The sequence below is a fragment of the Schistocerca americana genome, chromosome X, assembly GCF_021461395.2.
Source record: "Schistocerca americana isolate TAMUIC-IGC-003095 chromosome X, iqSchAmer2.1, whole genome shotgun sequence".
NCBI classification, from domain to species: domain Eukaryota; kingdom Metazoa; phylum Arthropoda; class Insecta; order Orthoptera; family Acrididae; genus Schistocerca; species Schistocerca americana.
Genome location: NC_060130.1, coordinates 88,026,748 through 88,047,296, shown reverse-complemented (window position 1 = coordinate 88,047,296; position 20,549 = coordinate 88,026,748). Strand labels below are relative to the sequence as shown.

The 20,549-nt window shown below is 38.4% G+C and overlaps 1 protein-coding gene across 2 annotated transcripts in view; it reads right to left on the bottom strand.

The window, feature by feature from the left end:
* Nucleotides 1–921: 921 nt before the first annotated feature.
* Nucleotides 922–20,549, bottom strand: part of LOC124555378 (high affinity copper uptake protein 1-like) — a 164,157-nt gene continuing 144,529 nt past the window's right edge. For both annotated transcript variants that reach the window (XM_047129270.1, XM_047129271.1), the window contains one exon: nucleotides 922–1,537. In XM_047129270.1, coding sequence (XP_046985226.1) covers nucleotides 1,336–1,537 — 202 coding nt within the window. In that variant the 3' untranslated portion in view covers nucleotides 922–1,335. The remainder of the gene's footprint in view (nucleotides 1,538–20,549) is intronic.

Genomic DNA, 20,549 nt, shown 5'->3' with positions numbered 1-20,549 from the left:
CTGCTGAGGCCTCTCTCTTCTGCATTCTGACAGCTAGCTAACATATTGTTAACATCTTTCCTTGGTAGTGGAATTGTTAGTAAACAAATACATACTGGGTCTAGTTAATTAATAATGATTAATATGTGAACTGGCTAGTCTTCAGAACCGTTCCATGACCAAACAATAGAATTTTATGACCTACACAAGAAAGCTGCAAACACTGATTCAGCCATGCTGTGCTGGTATGAATCTAGTATACTATAGTCGAATTTTATTGAAAATTGTTATGTGAAACAAACAGTCACAAGTAAATAAAATCCTATACCGCTAAGAGTCATCTTAATGATTTGTGCAGAAGTGTTTGCAGTAATATTTGTGACGCAGAATCCCAAAGTATGGTTTGCTCATAATGGAAGACAGATCATTTCTTCTCACAATTGGAAGAAACAAGCTGATAAGCCATGGTCTTTTGCAAGAAAACAACACTACATTTTTTTAAAAATCTACCTTGATAAGCTGTTTACAGATTGAAAGGCCATAATCATCAGACAATATCATTGAAAAGATAAAACACTAAAAAAACCACTGACAATGATTATTTGCTGGAGCATTTGCTTTTCATTTCAGTTCTTTTGCAAAACACTACAACTAACTACAAGGGTTGTTCCAAGTGAGGTGGCACAGTGGTGTAATACTAGAATTGTATTCAGGATGACAGTGGTTCAAATCCCTGTCCATCCATTCTGGTTTAGATTTTCCATGATTTCACTAAATCACTTTAGGTAAATGCTGGGGTGAGTCCTTTGAAAGAACACAATTAAATTTATTGCTTATGCTTCCAGTAATCCAAGCTGGTGCTCCATCTCTAATGACATTTTCATTGGCGGGATGTTCAAACCTGATCTTTCTTCTTACAAGGATTGTAATAAAACTATTTAATAAAACAACAAAATATGCTTTATTAAATTGTCAAAAATAAAAAATAGTAATTTTTAACATTTCAGTACACTTAGTTATTATAAAACTGTGCTAAAAAATTCACAATACACTAAGTACCATTGACTGCACTTAAGTAAATTTTGTTGTTACACAATACCATTTCAGAAGAGAAACTGAATAAACTTTAAGTTTCTGTCATTAGTAAAATTCTGAACCTGGTGTTTCACGTTTTCTCCATATTACAAATTACTATTGACTGCAAATGCACAATTTCTTATGAAAATATGACACTCTGCATGGAATACATTCAAAAACGAATAAAATCTCAATTTTTTTCTTTGAAACATGATAACTAGTGATTTAATACTTTGCTTCCAGCAATCCATTATATTATACTACAAAGGCAGGAAGTTTTTAATGACAGTGTTCAGTAACATCAACAATGACAGACTTCTTCCAGCCAAATAAGAAATAACCAAGAGCTGCCCCAATGACAACACCCAAGCACAGCCATACATTATATGTCATAAATATTAACATGAGGAAGTAACTCAGTACAACCTGTACTATGTGAAGGAATGTCTGAAAGAAGTGCATCGAGCTGAACATATTACGCCTGAAACATTAAAATATTTAACCATGAGAAAGCCAAGTTTGTAATAATTCAGTTAAATTTAACTAAAAAGTAAAAGCACATTAATATCTTATTTTGATATGGTCAGACAAAACAACGTGATTTAAAAAACAAAGAGTCTTTCTGCCTATGTTCATAAAAAAAGAAAAAAGGATATAGTTAACATAAAATGTTTGCCCATATAGTAGCTACAAATTTTATTTACATACAGCATGTGAAATCTCATACTGAAGATAAAAATTATGTAAACTAGAAAATGTTCAAGTGATGTGCTTTGCAACAAAGTTTTAAACTATGTAAAGCCTTCTTCACTCTCTAGAAGGCTGACAGATTGACAGTGAATCTTCAAAAATTCTAGCCACTCATGCTGGTGAAATGCCAGGAAAAGAATGAAAAGTGCACATGAAAGTCCCAATGATTTCAAAGTCTTGAATGGTTTTGCTTAATTTATTTCTTACACCAAGGAATTAATGTTCCAACAGTGCTAGGTTATAACTTCTACAATCACACAAGCAGGCTGCATATGACTATTAGGAGACAATCTTCAATTAATACGGTTGGAAATACACATTTGTTACTCATTTTTCCATAATGCAAATTAGCTGGACATATGCCAAATCCACCAATTCAAAATGAATAGTATCATGCAGACATGCCATGCACCATTATTCCATGATAACATTTTAAAGTTAAAGGGTATGAATGAGAAACTTATCACATTTGGTTCTGACTACCACTCAAACATAACACTGTAGGAAGTCCACATGCAGATTTTATATGGTTTGCAACTGTTAGTATAAATCACAGCTTCACCAGGAATGGGGCATTGTGTAGAAATGTAAGCAAACAAAATTAAAACTGTATCCAGGTGTATGAGTATCAAGTTAATGATTTTTCTGCCATAATTTTGTGGACACCATTTTACTTTGCAAGTATGAGAAGTAATCTGGATTTCACCCTATACATAACAAGTTTATTTCTGTGATTAAATAGTCACAAGCCAGGAACAATTTTCTGCTTGACTCAAAGAGAACAAAGGAAAAGAGGAGCACTAATGTTAGTGGTGGATAAGGAAAGGGGAATAGGAGGAGGAGGAGGAGGAGGCGAAAAAGGAAGATGGTGACGGGGGGGGGGGGGGGGGGGGGGGGGGGGGGGGAGGGTTGAGGAGAGGAAGAATAATTCATGCTGTATCTCTGCCAGACATGGTACACAGCGTTGTCTTTAGAGGGCACCTCACACCAGGCAGTAACAGCATGGTGCCTCACATACAATATGGTCAGTTGCCACCTAGGTGGTGCTCATACTGGGAACTACTTTATGCTTCTGCACAAGACATTCAAATAGGCCATTCATCTGCATGTAGTTACATCTGCCACAGGAGAGAATGCTGAAACCTGGAACTATTTGGTGCACCCACTGCTGAAACATGGAGCTATTTTATGCATCCACCAAATAGTTCACGGGATGACAATCACATGCTAAGCACATGACTTACATGGCCGCATGCTGACACTCTACCACTTATCACCCACTTCCAGTACTACTTCTGTACTACAATTGCTTACAAGTTATCTGCAGTACCTACCTGTTCCAGGCATTTGACAATTTGTGCCGAGTGTCAAACATAAGTAAAAGTGGTATAATTCAAAGTGTTTACTTATTGAGGAACAGAACTTAAACTTTCTACTGCAGTCCAATCTGAATTTTAGTTAGTCTTCATCTACAGTGTTAGGTTAGCTTAGGTGTGGAACTTTACAGCAGCACCATACCTTTACTGTAAGCCAAAGCTGAGTACAGTAATACCCTGACTTACCCTACCCCATTTTACGCAGATTTGGAGTTGCGCAATTTGTCCTCAAAGCTCTTTTACTCCACCCACAGAGTGTTTGGCTTATGACAGGTTCAGATGTGTGTTGTGTGGAACCATTTATCCATTGATAGATTCTATGTCATCCAAATGAAGCAGAACTGATTCATTTGAATCAAACAAGAAAATAAAAGCATTACCTTTGTACTGTAAACTTAATGTTATCAATGAATTTGATGCAAAAATTAAAATTTATGAATTGGCAAAGAAGTTATCTATCAGAATCAATAATCAGAACGATTATAAAAGGTAAAGAAAAAAATCCTCAAAGCTGTGAAATATGCTCACTCTTTGAATTCAAGTACCATCCATAAATTTTATGGTATTATCACTCAGATGAAAACAAGTGTGATAGTCAAGTAAAAGTGAAAAATTGTTTTATTGATTAGAACCAGGCATGCTCTCAAGCTAAAATGATTTTTGAAACACTAAGAGAAAAAGCTGGGGAGGTGACCAGAGATGAAATGTTTAAAGCTAGTAAAGGTTAGTTTAGCCAGTTCAGAAGTCAGGCAGCATGCACTACTAAAGAGACTGCACTGCTCTTTCTGAGGAAACTCACGGTAATGATAGAAGTTGTGGTTAGGCTTTAGCACCCAAGCCATATTCAACATAGATGAGACTAGTCTGTTCTGGAAGAAGATGCCCAAAAGGGCTTTTATCATGTGTAAAGAGAACATCTTTCCAGGTTTTAAAGTCACCAAAGATCAATTGAGAGTGATGGTTGGTGCAAATGCAATTAAAACCTCTCTTAGTTTATCACTCAGAAAATCGAAGAGCTTTAAAAAATACTTCTAAAGCTGGGTTGTAAGTCGAGAACCAAAGCTTGGGTGAAAGTTTCCCTTTCTGAGAATTGGTTTGGTCATCACATCATACCTGAAGTCAAAAGTTGTTGCCAGTTACAACAAATCTCATTTAAAGTGATGCTATTAACTGACAACATACTAGGTCATCCTCCTGTTACTCTAATTCCAGCCCACACGTGGAAGTTGTATTTTTGCTGCAAAATACAACCAGCTTGCTTCAACTGATGGACCAAGGAACATTAAAACATTTAAAGCTTACTACATGAGGCAATCATTTGTGCATCTACATGAAACTATTAGAAAAAACAACAATCTCTCTGTTACAGACTACTGGTAGCAATTCGAGGTTTTAGATGCCATGAGAATTATTTGACAATCTTTGAATGAAACACAACAAAAAAATTTAAATAGCATCTGGAAAAACTCTGTCCATTTCTTTTCAATACAGAAATCCAACCAAGCAAGGTGGTGCAGTGGTTAGCACACTGGACTCGCATTCGGGAGGATGACCATTCAATCCCATGTCTGGCCATCCTGATTTAGGTTTTCTATGATTTCCCTAAATCGCTCCAGGCAAATGCTGGGATGGTTCCTTTGAAAGGGTATGGCCACCTTCCTTCCCCATCCTTCCCTAATCCGATGAGACCGATGACCTTGTTGTTTGGTCTCTTCCCCCATACAACCCAACCCAACCCAACCCAACAAAAATCTAGTTGGAATCAGCACCAGATCGCAATCAAATTGATAATGTGACTGAAGAAGAAGTTGATCTTTCTCAGCAATTAAATTTAAAGGTGGATGACAATGTTCAAGAACTACTGGATTCGCATAACCAGGAGCTGACAATTGATGAACTTTATAGAAATGTGTGAGCATTAGCAAAACATTGAACAATCTGATTATTTAGACTAATTTGAATCAGAAGATCAAATGTTGGTTGCAAACTTGACAGAAGACTTCATTTTATTTCAAAAAGGATTACATATTTTAGGAAAAATAGACTACAATGAAATGCACATTTCTGCAAAAAATGGGGAATAAAAAGTTTATTAGTGTGCTACGAAGAAATTTTGTAGCAGAAGAAAAAAATTTTGACTTGTAGAAGGCTTCATGAAATCCAACAGTGTCATCTGACATCACAATAACTTGGGTTTATATTGTTGCAATGTTAATAAAATAAAGAACCCTCTACAAAAAAAAAAGGTTCAAATGGCTCTGAGCACTATGGGACTTAACATCTGAGGTCACCAGTCCCAAACCCTCTACAGTTGTCAGTAATTTCTTATTTATTGCATGACTGCTTCCGAAGTCTAAAGCTTCATCTGCAGGTGTCACAAAATAATTATGGAAACATAAATGTATGGAGGTTGGGCCAATCAGTCAGGAGGAGGGGGGGGGGGTCACATCCACATCAAACAAATGCATGGGAGCATTCCCATTCATTTAATATGGGTGGGATCCCATGACTGACTAGCCTGACCATCACACATTTATGTTTCCATAATTATTTGGTGGCACCTGAAGATGAAGCTTTCAGCTTTGAAAGCAGTCGTGCAATCTGATTAAATATTGTTGCAATACATAATACTGTCCTGTAATATAATTTGTTGTATTTTTTACTTTTTATTCAACTTTTTCTTCTAAATTACATTATTTTCTTTAGTATCTGGTCCTAACTGAACATAATTGGAATGTGTTTATATTCAAAATTAGACCCTGACTTCGTGAATTCAACTCACATAATAGATGGGACCAAGCGATAACTGTAAGGCTGGAGTATTACTGTATATGTTCATGTACCTTACTACAATAAATGATTGTTATTGCTTGTAATGTGTTGCCTATACCTGGGCCGGTGAAACATGTCATTTGACAGCTCATGTGTAGTCGGCTATCCTGTGATTGCGAGGTTGCAATAGCTGCCACCGCACAAGCCCACAACTCTGAAGTATGTTTTGTAAATGTAAGCTACAATCAACGTTTATACGTAAGTGCAACAACATACGTTTTTCTAACAATGGAGAGGATGATGATGGAGACTAAGTGTTTGATAGTATATGAAACCAGGAAATAAAAACATCCAAAGTTAATGACAATATCAATGAAAAGTCATTCCCAATTGTTACCATAATAGCTGCATGTAAAACGTCATACAACAATGTAAACCCAAGCATACCAAAGAACACACAATCCACACTCAAAGAAATAAGTCAAAACATGCATAGCCTCCGATTGCAGAGAGAGAGAGAGAGAGAGAGAGAGAGAGAGAGAATTAATTCTGTATACTTTTACACTCACTAATTTAAGATGTCAATGGAGCAATTCCATTCCGTTCTTCACTATCATCGGAATCGGTGCCAAAACCATTATCTTTGTCATCTTCATCATCATCATCATCATCATCATCATCATCATCATCATCAAGAGAAGCCATTAATTGTTCATTTTCATTTATAATGCCGTCTATAGCCTGTACTTTTCTTAAGAGTTTAGCAACATGATCTACTTTCTTCCTCCACGAGGTAGCGCCTATCGTAGCAAGACCTTCACATAGCAGTCTTTCCACTTCTGTTATAGTAAAAGTTGTGTTATTGCTCCTAATGTACACCTTTACTACACTCCAAAACCAATTCAGTTGGATTAAAATGGCAGTGATAAGGCAGTAGTCTAATTACCAAATGACACTGTTTGCTTGCAATTTCATCTACAATGTATTTAAGGGTCACAGGCTTATTTTGTTTTATGAGCGAGTATAACAACAGCTTTGTTATGCTTATGTCCGCAGCAATGTTTCTCGCCTGTAACCACTGAACCATAGTTTCTTTATGGTCACTAATGGTGGGAGTTTTATCTAAAATCATGGAATGGTACAGTGCATTGTCCATCACAAACACTGTCAGAACACTAAACTGGAGCAACAAATTTTTAAACCACTGTAGAAACCATGGGTGATCCATATCCTCATGATAGTCACTGGTTTTTCTCAACTGAAAAACTAATAGTCCTTTAGGCACAAAGCTGTTCGAAGATCCTGCATGTGCCACAATTAATTGGGATTCTCTTCCTGTTGGCTGATGACTGCTGCTATTTGGTGTATCATCTGTCCAGCATTTCTCAACTGATTCTCCAGCATTGACTCAGGTTTCATCTAACTATATGACCAAGTGTATGTCCTTGCCTACAATTTTATCTAAGAAAATAGTATGAACTGCAACAACATGTGCTTCTTCAAGTAACAGTTTTTGTCCATCTGACTTTTTAAAACAGAAGCCCCTACTTCTTAATACCATCTTAAGTGACGTATTCCCCCCCTGAGAAAAGTTCACTTTTTTTTAAAGAAATTAGCAACTTAACTACTTTCCTTCTATAGTATTCATATATATGCCGATGAATTGCATCAGATTGGAAAGAATCAATCTCTGTAACAGGACAAGGCTGCTTTTTTTTCTTTCCTGGAGTACTTAAAACCACAATGTTTCTCCCACAGCGGCTTTCTTCCACACTGTTTACTTCAGTGTCTTGTAAGTCTTGTAGTAGTACCCCTTTCCTTATAACTGTTCTTTGACTTAGTCCCAGAGTTTCTGTAGTACACTCTAAAACTTTATCAACAGGAATCGATGCATGCCAATGAACAGAAACAAATACTTTTTTGTGCTCATAAAACTCATGCGTCCTCCATAGCAATTCCAAAGCCTGACTATTTAATGGCACTCCACGGTGCAACGGATTGTACCTTGGTGAACGACATCGTTTTGGTGACAAAAACTGTAGTCAAGGCGGTAACACAACACAGCACAACAGCAGGAGTTCACGCACTAACATACAATGTTCACGCAGAAGCCGGCAACATGATAGCATTGATGCCAGAACTGGCTTTTATTCAGTGTTGTAATTGGTCCAGAAGATGCAGCGCCTTGCGTTCCTCACTTGTTTGTCAGTTATATTGCCAACTTTTGGGTACTTGGGGGAGTGACCTTGAAGTGACATGTTTCAGCAGTATGGTGATTCTGTTTTAGACATATTGCCCTGTGAAGAGTCTGCAGCTAGCATGCACGCAAGCCACTACCATTTAGCTATGGATGTCTGTGGCAGGGGGTTTGCTTCCTGCTACCTTTATACTGGGCACCTACCTTTGGTGAACAGAACAATCTGATAACTACTATTCATATTTACACTAAGGATGCTAAAACCTTGATGGAACATTGCTTCTAAATAGTGAATAGCGATTTTCTAATAGTTATGTACCTTACAAATGTAGTCTTTATGTTTTATGTCACAGGAATATGACTTCTGCAAGATGGCATGTTAAAAATGAGATATGCTAATGGTTGATATCCTGCCTAACTATCAAGTTTTTCAGAGGTGATTCACAGTGTTTTCTGTGGACACTAAATCAGAGTATTCCTAACATAATTATACAAACACCCAAAGTAGAGGATGAATTGTTGAGTTTTCTTGTTTATACAAATTCAAGAACTTTGGTAGCTATTTCAAAACTCTCACTGTTCACAGAATATATTATTGGCTTCTGTTATTCTGAATGTTATTTGATGCACAACTATTTCTAGGACTTTCATTTACATCTAAGCAATCATATAGAATGAGATTATTTGAACAAGAAATGGTGCTCCATTTGTCTGCCTTGTCAACTACCAAGTACACCATGAAAACCTAACTGGGTAGAAAGACAGTATTTGTGCTTTTTGTAGCACCAGTGAGAAAATGCATGTAAACAGACATCAACCACTTGTTTTTCTTGTCACTATTATGTTGCATATGGATTTTTCACTTTGCTTTTACAGTAATCGAATGACTTAGTGAATTAATCCTAAAGGACACTTGGCATGTCAGTTAACACATTATCCACAGAAAATTCACTAGGGAGCTCACTAAAAAGTTAGTACAATATAAGAAAATCATCAAACGTAATGATGGATATCTGAAACGTCTATAATGAGAAACAAAGGAAAGATAAATTTTGTGTCGCAGACGATGCATAACTCATTAGAGAAGAAACAGAAGTGTTTGTTAAAAAGCTAATAGAACAAAGTAGATTTGGATGAAAAGAATCCAGAACGAGACACTGAATTACAGTTCAAACAAGTGAAAATAGGAGTCCAATCAGTGACACTTGCTACAACATAATGAACTGTTGGAGGCTATTTCATTCCTGCATTGCACTGATAAATGTTAGGAGACTTTAAAATCTGTGAGAATATCTCATAAACCACAGGATCATAAAATTTTATGATGGTAATTGCTCACTTTAGTAAGAAATCTGTAAAATGTCAAAATATAATTTATGAAAATAAAATTTACTCAATAAAATGGTCACGTCAGACTGATCTTAGCAAAAAAAAAAAAAAAAAAAAAAAAAAAAAAAAAAAAAAAAAAAAAAAATGAATATGAAGTGTGAGAACGTATTGTAGGATGTGTTGAAAAACTTTAAGAGGTGCACAGATGAATTACCTGTCAATTGTGATGGGCAACTTTTCCAAAAATAAATATCTGAAATCATGTATTAAGAGCAAAATCAGATTTTGCAGTTGAATTTAAAGAACTAATTACATAAAAGTTTAGCACAAAGTTTATTCTTGATAATAATATTACAGTCATGTTGAATTGAGAAAACCTATTAGCTAAGAATTAATTCCCCCTTGAACCACAGACAGCCATACCATAGGTGCAACCACAATGGAGGGGTATCTGTGGAGAGACCAGACAAATGTGTAGTTCCTGCAGAGGGGCACCAGCCTTTCCTGTACTTGGTCTGGATGATGGACTGATCTGCCTTTGTAACGTCAGCTGACATTGTCTGGTACTGCAAACAGCCGAAAGCAAGGGAAAGCTAGAGCTGTTAGTATTCGTGAGGGCACATAACTCTATGGCATGGTTAAATGATGACTGTATCCTCTTGAGCAAGATATTCCATAAAATAGTACACCATTTGGATCTCCTGGTGGGGACTACTCAGGAGGTCATTGTCATTAGGGAAAACAAAAATGGTATTCTATGGGTTAGACTGTGGAAAATTAGATCCCTTAATTGGGCAGGTACATTTAAAAATGTAAAAAGGGAAATGGATGGGTTGAAGTTAAAGATAGTAGGAATTAGTCACATGTGGTGGCAGGAAGAACAAGACTACTGATCAGGTGAGTACAGGTTCATAAATACAAAATTAAATAGGGGTAATGCAGGAGTGGGTCTAACAATGAATACGAAAGTAGGAACAGTATAAACTACTATGAACACCCCAGTGAATGAATTACCATAGCCAAGACAGACACCAATCCAATACTCACTGAAGTAGTACAAGTTTGTATGCCAATCAGCACCACAGACAATGAAGAAATTATTTAGATGATTAATGGAAAAGAAAATTTTTAATTGTGATGGGAGACTGGAAAGGAAAAAACAATATGAGAATATGTACTGGTTAAGGGAATGAAATAGGAAGCTGCCTAGTAGAATTTTGTACAGATCATAATTTAATCTTTGCAATCACTTGGTTTAAGAATCATGAATGAAGTTTGTACATGTGGAAGAGACCTAGAGGCCTTGGAATGTTTCGGACTGATTATATAATGGTAAAATAGAGATTTTGGAACCAGATTTTAAACTGTAAAACATTCCCAGGGGCAGATGCAGACACTGACAATGTATTCGTTGTGAACTGTAGATTAAAAATTAAGTAATTGCAAGAGGTAGGAAATTAAGGAGATGGGACTTTGATAAGTTGAAAGAACCTAAGGTTGCTGAGAGTTTCAAAGAGAGCACAAAGCAATAATTGATTTCAACAGGGGAAAGGAATAGAACAGGAGACAAATGGATAGCTTTGGGAGGTTAAATTGTGAAGGCAGCAGAGGATAAAAAAGATAACAAGTGGAAGGTGGAAAGAATATATACAGGGTCTATACAAGGGAAATGAACTTGAAGACAGTATTATAGAAAGCAAAAAGGAAGTAGATGAAGCTGAGATGGGAGATATGACTGACAGAACACACAAATATTTTAGTGGCAATAAGGCCCCTGGAGTAGTACATTTCCTTAAAACTACAGATATCATTTGAAGAGCCAGCCATGACAAAAATATTCCACATAGTGTGCAAAAGGTACGAGACAAGTGAAAGACTCTCATATTTCAAGAACAACACAATTATTCCAATAACAAAGAAAGCAGGTGTCGACCAGTATGTATGTTACCGCACTATCACTTTAATAGGTCATGGCTGCAAAATACTGACATGAAATACAGGGTGATTATAATTAAAGTTAAACGTTCAAACTGCTGTAGAAATAACACCACTGGACAGAATGACATCAAATTGCAACAGAATATTATCACAGAAGGGGGTAAATGTATGGCAGAAGAAAAATAAATAGTTACAAAATGTAGCAATAGATGGCACAGTAGACATTATAATTTAATAGTGGTAAACTACAAATGACAAATGAATCATACAACAATGCCTAAGGTGTATGTTTGACATTAAAAAAACTGTACTACTCACTGTGCTTGAGTGCACAGGTGTGATACTGTTAGTTACATAAGTCCATCCACCACGGCAATGTCATATCACATCGGATGGGAAAAATCAATTTTTAATTGTACTGAGGCCAAAAATGATGAAAAAAGCATCACTCACATCGGTTTTTAATTGTCCTGAGGCCAAAAATGACATAAAATGCATCGATCACATCAGTTTTTAATTGTCCTGAGGCCAAAAACCGCATAAAAAGCATCAATCAGAATCAAATCAGATTATTAATTTCTGTGTGACTGGCATAAAAGATGTCCAGTATGCTGTCCACAGTTTTCTGGAACAAGTTGAAATCAAGAAACAGCACGTTCTACAACTGATCGAAGTATTTCCGGGGTTAAGTTCAGAATGCGTTGAGCATTGTGTGCATTCAATGCAGCTAATTTTGCAATCAGAACACTGAACACAACATCTTTCAGACAGACTCACAGCCAGAAGTCACACAGATTAAGATTAGGTGATCGAGACAGACAGACTGTAGGGAAATGGCAGCTGATAATTCTAGCATTTCCGAAATGGCGCTTCAGCAGCTGCTGAACTGGATTTGCAATGTGTGGAAGTGCCTCATCTTACATAAAAATCATCCCATCCACACATCCACGCTGTTGGAGAGCTGGAATGGTGTGCTTGCACGAAGGCACTCGTATAGCTTACCAGTGACGGTACAGGTAACAGGTCCGGAATCACCTGTCTCTTTGAAAAAATATGGCCCTATGATAAATGATGCTGTAATCCCGCACCACACAGTGACCTTTTCAAGATGATTTGCGTGTGGATTTTCTGTTGCCCACATTCAAAAATTCTGTGTATTGACATATCCTCTCAGATGGAAGTGGGCTTCATCTGTCCACAAAATCTTCCAAGGCCAATCAAAGTCCACTTCCATGTGAGCAAGAATTCCTAAAGCAAAGGTCTCTTTTGCTGGCAGGTCAACAGGAAGCAACTCGTGCATATTGGTAATTTTGAATGGATAGTAAAGCAGGATGTTTCGTAGGATTTTATGCACCATGCTCACAAGTATGTACAATGTTTGGGCAATTCTCCGTGCACTACATGTCTGCACACCACCACTCATCTCCTCCTGCATTGCTGTGGCCACTGCTTCCACTGACATCAAATCAATTTTTTTCCTCCCTCTACCAGGTTGCATACCAAAAGAACCCGTCTTTTTGAATTTCCAAATCATTTTCTTAGGACCCACGGCAGTCGTCAGACCGATGCATTTTTTAAAACCCTTCAGTGTCCAGAATGTCTGCAGAGCAACATGGGCACAGTCATCATTATTGTAATGCAGCTTTACAAGCAGAGCGCAATCCTGCATCGGGACAGTCGTGGTGAATGCCATACATTTTCCCCCTTCTCTCATAATGTTCTGTTGCAATTTGACGTCATTCTGACCAGTGGTGTAATTTCTACAGTGTTCTGAAAGTTTAACTTTAATAATAATCACCCTGTATTTACAGACGCATGGAAAAACTGCTAGTAACTGATCTTGGGGAAGTTCAGTTTGGTTTCCAGAGAAATGTAGGAACACACACGGCAATATTTAACAGTCACATTAGTGTTACCACCTGGTAAAAGCCTGCAGACGCACAGAAAGAGTGTCAGTGAGGTTCTAGAAGGTACTGGTAGGGATGTTGGGCAATGCCGACTCTAGTGCAATCAGCAGCTGCGCTAAACTTCTCAGCTGAGGATCCACGGTGATCAAGGTGGTCACACAGATTCTTGACTGGGTTTAAATCCGGGGAGTTTGGTGGCCAGGGAAGAATGGTAAATTCATCTTCGTGCTCTTCAAATGATGCATGTACACTGCGAGCTGTGTGACACATTGCATTGTCCTGCTAGTAGACATCATGTAGAGCAAAGGCACACTGCATGTACAGGTGGACATGTTGTCCAAGGATAAGTGCATACTTGTATTGATCCATTCCAGAATGACAAGAGCGCCCAGGGAGAGCTGTGAAAATATTCCCCAGACCATAATGGTCCCTCCTCCAGCGTGAAGGCTCCTGACAATTGTTGCAGCGTGTTTTCCACCTGTCTGACGGAGCACAGAACACGATTCATCTCAAAAGACCAGCTGTTGCCACTAAGTGGACGTCCAGTTGTGATACTGGTGTGCAAATTCCAGCCTTCATCGCTAATGAACAGCAGTCAGTTTGGGTGTGTGAACCAGAAGCTTGTTCCAGAGGCACACTGCAACAAAATTCATTGAATGGTCTTTGAGGAGACACTGTTAGTAGCCTCTCGGTTTGTCTGGGTGATCAGTTGCTCAACAGTTGCACATGTGTTCACCCATACACATCTGTCTTTCAACCCTGTCCTCTGTGTCCCATTGTGCACCACTGCTGCCTTGCCACCGGTTTCGGATAGCACTATTTTGCAATGCACAGTACACTTTATTCATGGTGGCATGCAAACAGTTTACAGACTTAGCCATTTCAGAAATGATTCTACCCTTGTCTAAAAAGCCAACAATCGTACCCTTTCAGACATCAGATAAAGTGAAATACATTGCTTCATTTTCACATTACAACAATTACTGCACTATTTTCCGCATCTCCCGACATGCTTTATACGACCCTCCACTTCTGTCTAATGCTACCATCTGTGACTGGTTATTGCATATTGACATCGGGCATAGGTAGGGGTCACACTAATGTGACTGGACCGTTTATCTTAGAAGATAGGTTTAAGAAAGCCAAACCTACGTTTTTATCATTTGTAGATTTAATCAAAGCTTTTGACAATGGTGACTGGAGTACACCCTTTGAAATTCTAAAGGTAGAATAGGCAAAATTAATGGAGTGAAAGGTTATTTAACACTTGCACAAAAACCTGATTGAAGTTATAAGAGTTGAACAACACGAAAGGGAAGCATTAGATCAGAGGGGAATGTGACTCGGTTGAAGCCTATGCCCATTGTTATTCAATCAGTACATTGAGGAAGTAGTAAAAGAAACCAAAGAAAATTTTAGAGAAGAAATTAAAGTTCAGGGTAAATAAAATAAAATAAAAAAAGGTTTGCCAATGACACTGTAATTCTGCCACAGACAGCATAGGTCTTGGAAAAGCAGTTGAACGTAATGGACAGTGTCTTCAAAGGAAGATCTAAGATGAGCATCAACAAAACCAAAACAAAGGTAATGGAATGTACTCAAATTAAATCAGGTGATGCTGAGGGAATTATACTATGAAATGAGACACTAAAAGCAGTAGGTGAACTTTGCTATTTGGGCAGTAAACTAACTAATGAACGCCCAAGTAGACAATATATAAAATGTAGACTGGCAACAGCCAAAAAAGCATTTGTGAAGAAGAGAAATTTTTTGACACTGAATATAAATTCAAGTGTTAGGAAGTCTTTTCTGAAGGTACTTGTTTGGAGTGTAGCCTTCTGTAGAAATGACATTCAAACAATAATTAATTCAAACAAGAAAAAAATATAAGCTTTTGAAATCTGGTGCAACAGAAGAATGCCAAAGATTAAATTGATAGATTGTATAACTAATGAAGAGGTACTGAATAGAACTGTGGAGAAAAGAAATTTGTGGCACAACTTGACTAAAAGAAAGGGTTGGTTGACAGGACACGTTCTGAGACATCAAGAAATCACAAATTTAATACTGGAGCACATTTGTAAATGGATATCACCAAATTAATACAGTGAGCAGATTCAAGTGGATATAGGTTGCAGTGGTTATTCAGAGATGAGTGCTGCATGTCCCATGTGTGGCCTCACTTCAGGCATCATCTGTCCCCACAGGGACAAGGACCTGCAAGCCAAACACCAACCTGCACTCATCCCATATGTTTCCACCATGAGAGGTGCCAAGTCCACTTCCAGCAGAATGCACATTTATGACCACTGTACTGTGATTGAGGGCGCTATTTTCCTGCATTGTGCCACATGCTTCCAGTGGCTCGTGCTGTATCTGTATGCCGCAATGATATTTAGGCTGCTACTCAAACAGAGATCAGCAGTTCAGGCTCAACTATCGAACCAGTCATTCCTTCGAGTTCTCTGGGACAAATGTTGGTTGCATCCACAGTCCATCAATCGGAGTGTCAGACAGTCACTGTGCAGTGTTTAGATTCTAATCTCTACAGAGCTTAGGACAGTGACTTTACTTATTCAGACTTTGGTTTTACGCAAACAAAGTACTGAGTGTGTTGTTAACTTCAGAACATTCCAAGTGAACCCAGACTTGCACTCTTTTTTTAGTCATTTTGGCCTCTGGCCACTTAATCATTATTTGTTTTCCTTGTTGGGACCGACACAATTTTCATCTGTAAAAAACTTAATCCGGGAAGGAGCTTTTGGTTTAGTACTTATTAGTAACTTGTTCTAGATTGTTTAAGCAGGTAGTGTTCCCACGACTGCAAAACACGTCATTTATTGGGGATGAGGAATTTTCTGGTCCCAGCGACGCCCTCCTCTCTCTCCGTTTTCATCCCACATCAATTTTTGGTGATGAGAATTTAAAAAAAAAAGTGAGTTTTCATATCACCATTTGACAACAAATAAACACTTCCCTCTGCTTCACTACTGCATTTTCAAGTTTCGTCCCATTATTGGTGATGGCTTCTATGTTTCATCCGAGCATTTGGTGACGAGTAAACATTCTCATGGGTTCCAGTGCCACCTCTCCAAGATTTGTCACATATTAGTAAGTGACAAAGATTTTTTTCTGGCCCCAGTGCCTCCAATTTCTCCAGTGCTACCTCCAAATTTCACCCACGAATATATGGTGAAGAGTTATTTTATTCTGAACTTCACGTCTCATCCACTCCCGGTAGACAGTGTTTTGTTTTGGCTCCAGGGCTCAACATTTTTGCCCCACCATCGGCGATGGCTTCACCACCTTTGTCCCACCATTGTTGATTGTTTCTAGGTTTCTTCCCACCATTTCGTGATTTTGGTAGGGAGGAGGGGGGGGGGGGTGTCAACATTTTAATCAGCTCCAGTTTCGAAGTTTCTTCCCGTTAACTGGCAAAAAACTAGAAAAAGTTTTTCATCAGTTCCAACACTGCAGTGCCACTATCAACTGGCACTGTTTCTGGCATAGCACCAGAACACACTACCCATTACAGAGTTGTCATGACACTGGAGGTACCCAGCTGTTGCCCCAATGCACCTTCATGGACAACCACCTCTGGACTGAACCACTGCAGCTTCCTCCTCCTGGCACAGCACCATGTAATGGATCTGGGAGATGTGTTATTTTCTACCGGATTTGTCGATACCAAATTATGTTTTCTTATATTTTTTGTCAGAATTTTTTTTTATAATTTGCCTTATTATATGTTAAATTACTTATATTTTTGAGAGTGAAAGCATATTGATTGATATTCTTCGAGACATTTACTAATAGTAAAGAGACTGATTACAAGTGGAAGCTTGTGTGTTGTGTAAAATGTCTTTCACGCTGGAGTCGTCTTTGACTATAGTCAGTCGGCAGTGATATCTTGGTGTGTGTTGATGGTAGAAGAATGTGCAGGTCGCTGTCATAAATAATTTTGAATTATGTTACTTTTTTTTATATAAACTTTAAGAAGAAACTGCATTCGAAGAAATGGTATTTGAAGCACCAAAAATGAGGCAAACATATTGAACCAGGTCATTTCTGCAGCCGACAAAGATGCATTGTGGAACCATACTTCCACTAGACAACTGAAACCAAGACCAATATCGCCTTGTAAACATCTAACGGAAAAGGTACTGTCACGAAATATGACAAATTTAAGTAAATAAAAAATAGTGAGCATATTTCAACTTTGTGTCTCAGCCGGGATACCATATTTCAACCATAACTTGCTACCCAATGCTTCCTCACGCATATATCTCATGGTAACTCCCACCAGCGAACCTCCATGATCACACTTGTTTACTTTCCCCTGGTCCTGCCCATGCCTAACACACACACACACACACACACACACACACACACACACACACAAAATTTCTGATCCTTTTTTCTGTGCCTAACCTATGCAAGCATTTTACAAATATCCTTTCCATACTTAATTCTTTGGTGTTCCTGCACTCAACTATGCCCTCTGAGCACAATCATTGTCCGTCCCATAACCATCGTTCCCCTCTGGACACAACATTTTTGCATCTCATGTACTTCCACACTCATTCATGCCCTCTGTGCACAATAATTGTACATCTCACAGCATCCACACTCATCATGCCTCCTGGGCACAATAATTCTACTTCTCAGGTGCTTCCACACTTGCAAACACCTTCCAGGCACAGCTTTCCTATCTTTCAGGTGTTCTCACACTCACTTCCACCCTCAGGGTCAATTTTTCCTGCATCCTCTCCATGATACTCTGGCACTCCTATCAACCATCCAAATGCAGTGTGTCACTATGTTTTATATCCTTGCTGACTAACTCCAGATGGCTGGCTTCTAGGCTGCTGTCACCCTTGCCAGGCACCCCAGGTCTGCCTACACAAGCCTTGCCACAGGTCCAGAATCCCAGTCTATCAACACAGCCACTGGACATATCTGACACCACATCCTCAGGGCTATGCCATGATGGTTCCCTACCCTTAAGTCTCCCAGTGGTGCCACTGTCGATTTATGGGTGGAGGGAGTGGAAGGAGGCCCAATTGTCACTCTCCACACAGGTGTCTTCACCATCTCTTCACCGGGGGAAGGGATACTACTCCTACTAGATAGTAACCTGCAAACCTGCAACACACATGCATCCTGCAGGTGGCCACACTTCAGGTATCATCTGCTGCGGCATGTACAAGCATCTGCAGGCCAAAGACCAATCCATGCTCATCCTGCATGTTGGTAAATGTTCTGGACAACAACAATAACATTTGTTTTGTTGTGCATGGAGTCTCTGGAAGCCAACACTAGAGTTGCCCAATCCGCTGCCAGCAGAACGCACATTCACGACTATGGTACTTTGATTTCAGGCACTATTTTTCTACGTCATGTCACATGGCTGCCAGCAGCTCACATTAGTATCCATGTGCCCTGATAGTATTTAGGCCACCACTCAGCCACAGATCAACAGTCCAGTATCAGCTATCAAATGCATCAATCAGAGCTCTTACTGGGAATCATCATTAGACAGTGTTTAACTTGTAATCTCTATCAAGCTTAGGGCAGTAACTTTACTTCTTCACAATTTGGTCTTAATGCCAAGTACTGAGTGTTATTAACTTCAGAACATTCCAAGTGAACATGAACTTGAACCTTTTTGTTACTCATTTTGGCCTTTAACCACTCAATCATTATTTACTTTCACTGCTGGGACTCAAAGCACCAGCCAAATTTTAATCTGTAAATAACTTACCCCAAGAAGGAGTTTTTATTTTGTACTTATTAATAAACTTATTCTACAATGTTTCCCCGGGCAGTTCTCATTGCACCACCACTGGCACAAGACACCTCAAACCAGTGTTCAAACTGAAGACCACAACAACAGGAATTAATTATGAAATGGGGAGAAACAGAGGCATATTTGCAAATGTATGCCCACTGTGAGAAGGATAACAAATTCAAATAATACTGTGGGCTGGAAAATGGTACACTGGGAATGGTAAACAGCAGTTTTCAAAAACAGAATGCAGTTCTGTTAATGGGCAACTGAAATGAAGATATATGTTTCAGTGACAGTTGTTATCTCAAATGAAGATAAGAAAATGTAATTAACCACCACAAACAAAACAATACATGTACCAATATTGCAAATATTAGTTACAGTATCTGATGCCAACGCTTGGGCGCAGACATAATTAACTGAGAATGCACAAGATCTAAAGAAGTTATTCTCGTCTCCAACTCAAAGGGACATGTAGTGAGTGATCATTGAGTTATGACTATTTTAAGCAGTTTGTTAACTCTGTTCTGTCTTAATATACTACTCTCAGTAAATCATGATGTTACATCATCATTAGTGGCTCCCATCCTCAATTCTATTGAGTAGTTGCATCAAATTACACATGTTATTCATCACCGTAATCAAATAAGTGTCTGCAAAGAAGGCAGCACTTGTGAACATATATCAAATGCCAACTGTATCAGCACATGCCAGCCACTAGATGCCACCTATAGTGTATTGCTTATGTTGCACCTTCTGTACGATTCTTTTGCCTTGATATGTGTGGAGTCCATTATTGTTCAGCAGTTTATGAATAAAGCCATATTTGTGTTACCTGGATCAGTTGTGTGTATTACTTTGTTACTACAAAAGGCCTTACATAGTGTCAGATAGGTGACTGTACTTCAATACAGGCAAAACACTTAATATACACAAAATGTATGTGTGTGCCTCTCCTGAACCAAAGTTCTGAGTGATTTAACTTTCCTGTATCAACATAGTGGAATCTCTGCCTTTCCTTCCTTCCTGTTTTCTTGTTAAAAGAGTCAAGACAGCTATGATGGTGTTTGTTTCTGGATATATTCATAAGTCATAGCATAGTTTTCATTAAATTTCATAAGTATAATGTGATTCTTTAATGTGCAGTCTTGGTAAGGTTCTGTTTAAAGCACTGCCAAAAGTATTAAACACAATTATACTGGGACAATCTTGAGCATATACAAATAACGGGGAGAGGGGGGGGGGGGGGGGGGGGATTCAGTAGGAGGAAGGAGAAAGAATGAGTGTGTGCCAGTAAATATATCAGTTATGAGGAGACAATGGGGAATTTTAGTGAAGGAAATCTGTATCATGATACTCTTAAATCAATATATATGCACATTGCACCACTATGATATCATTTCTTAAAAGTGAATCAACCATAAATTTCTTTC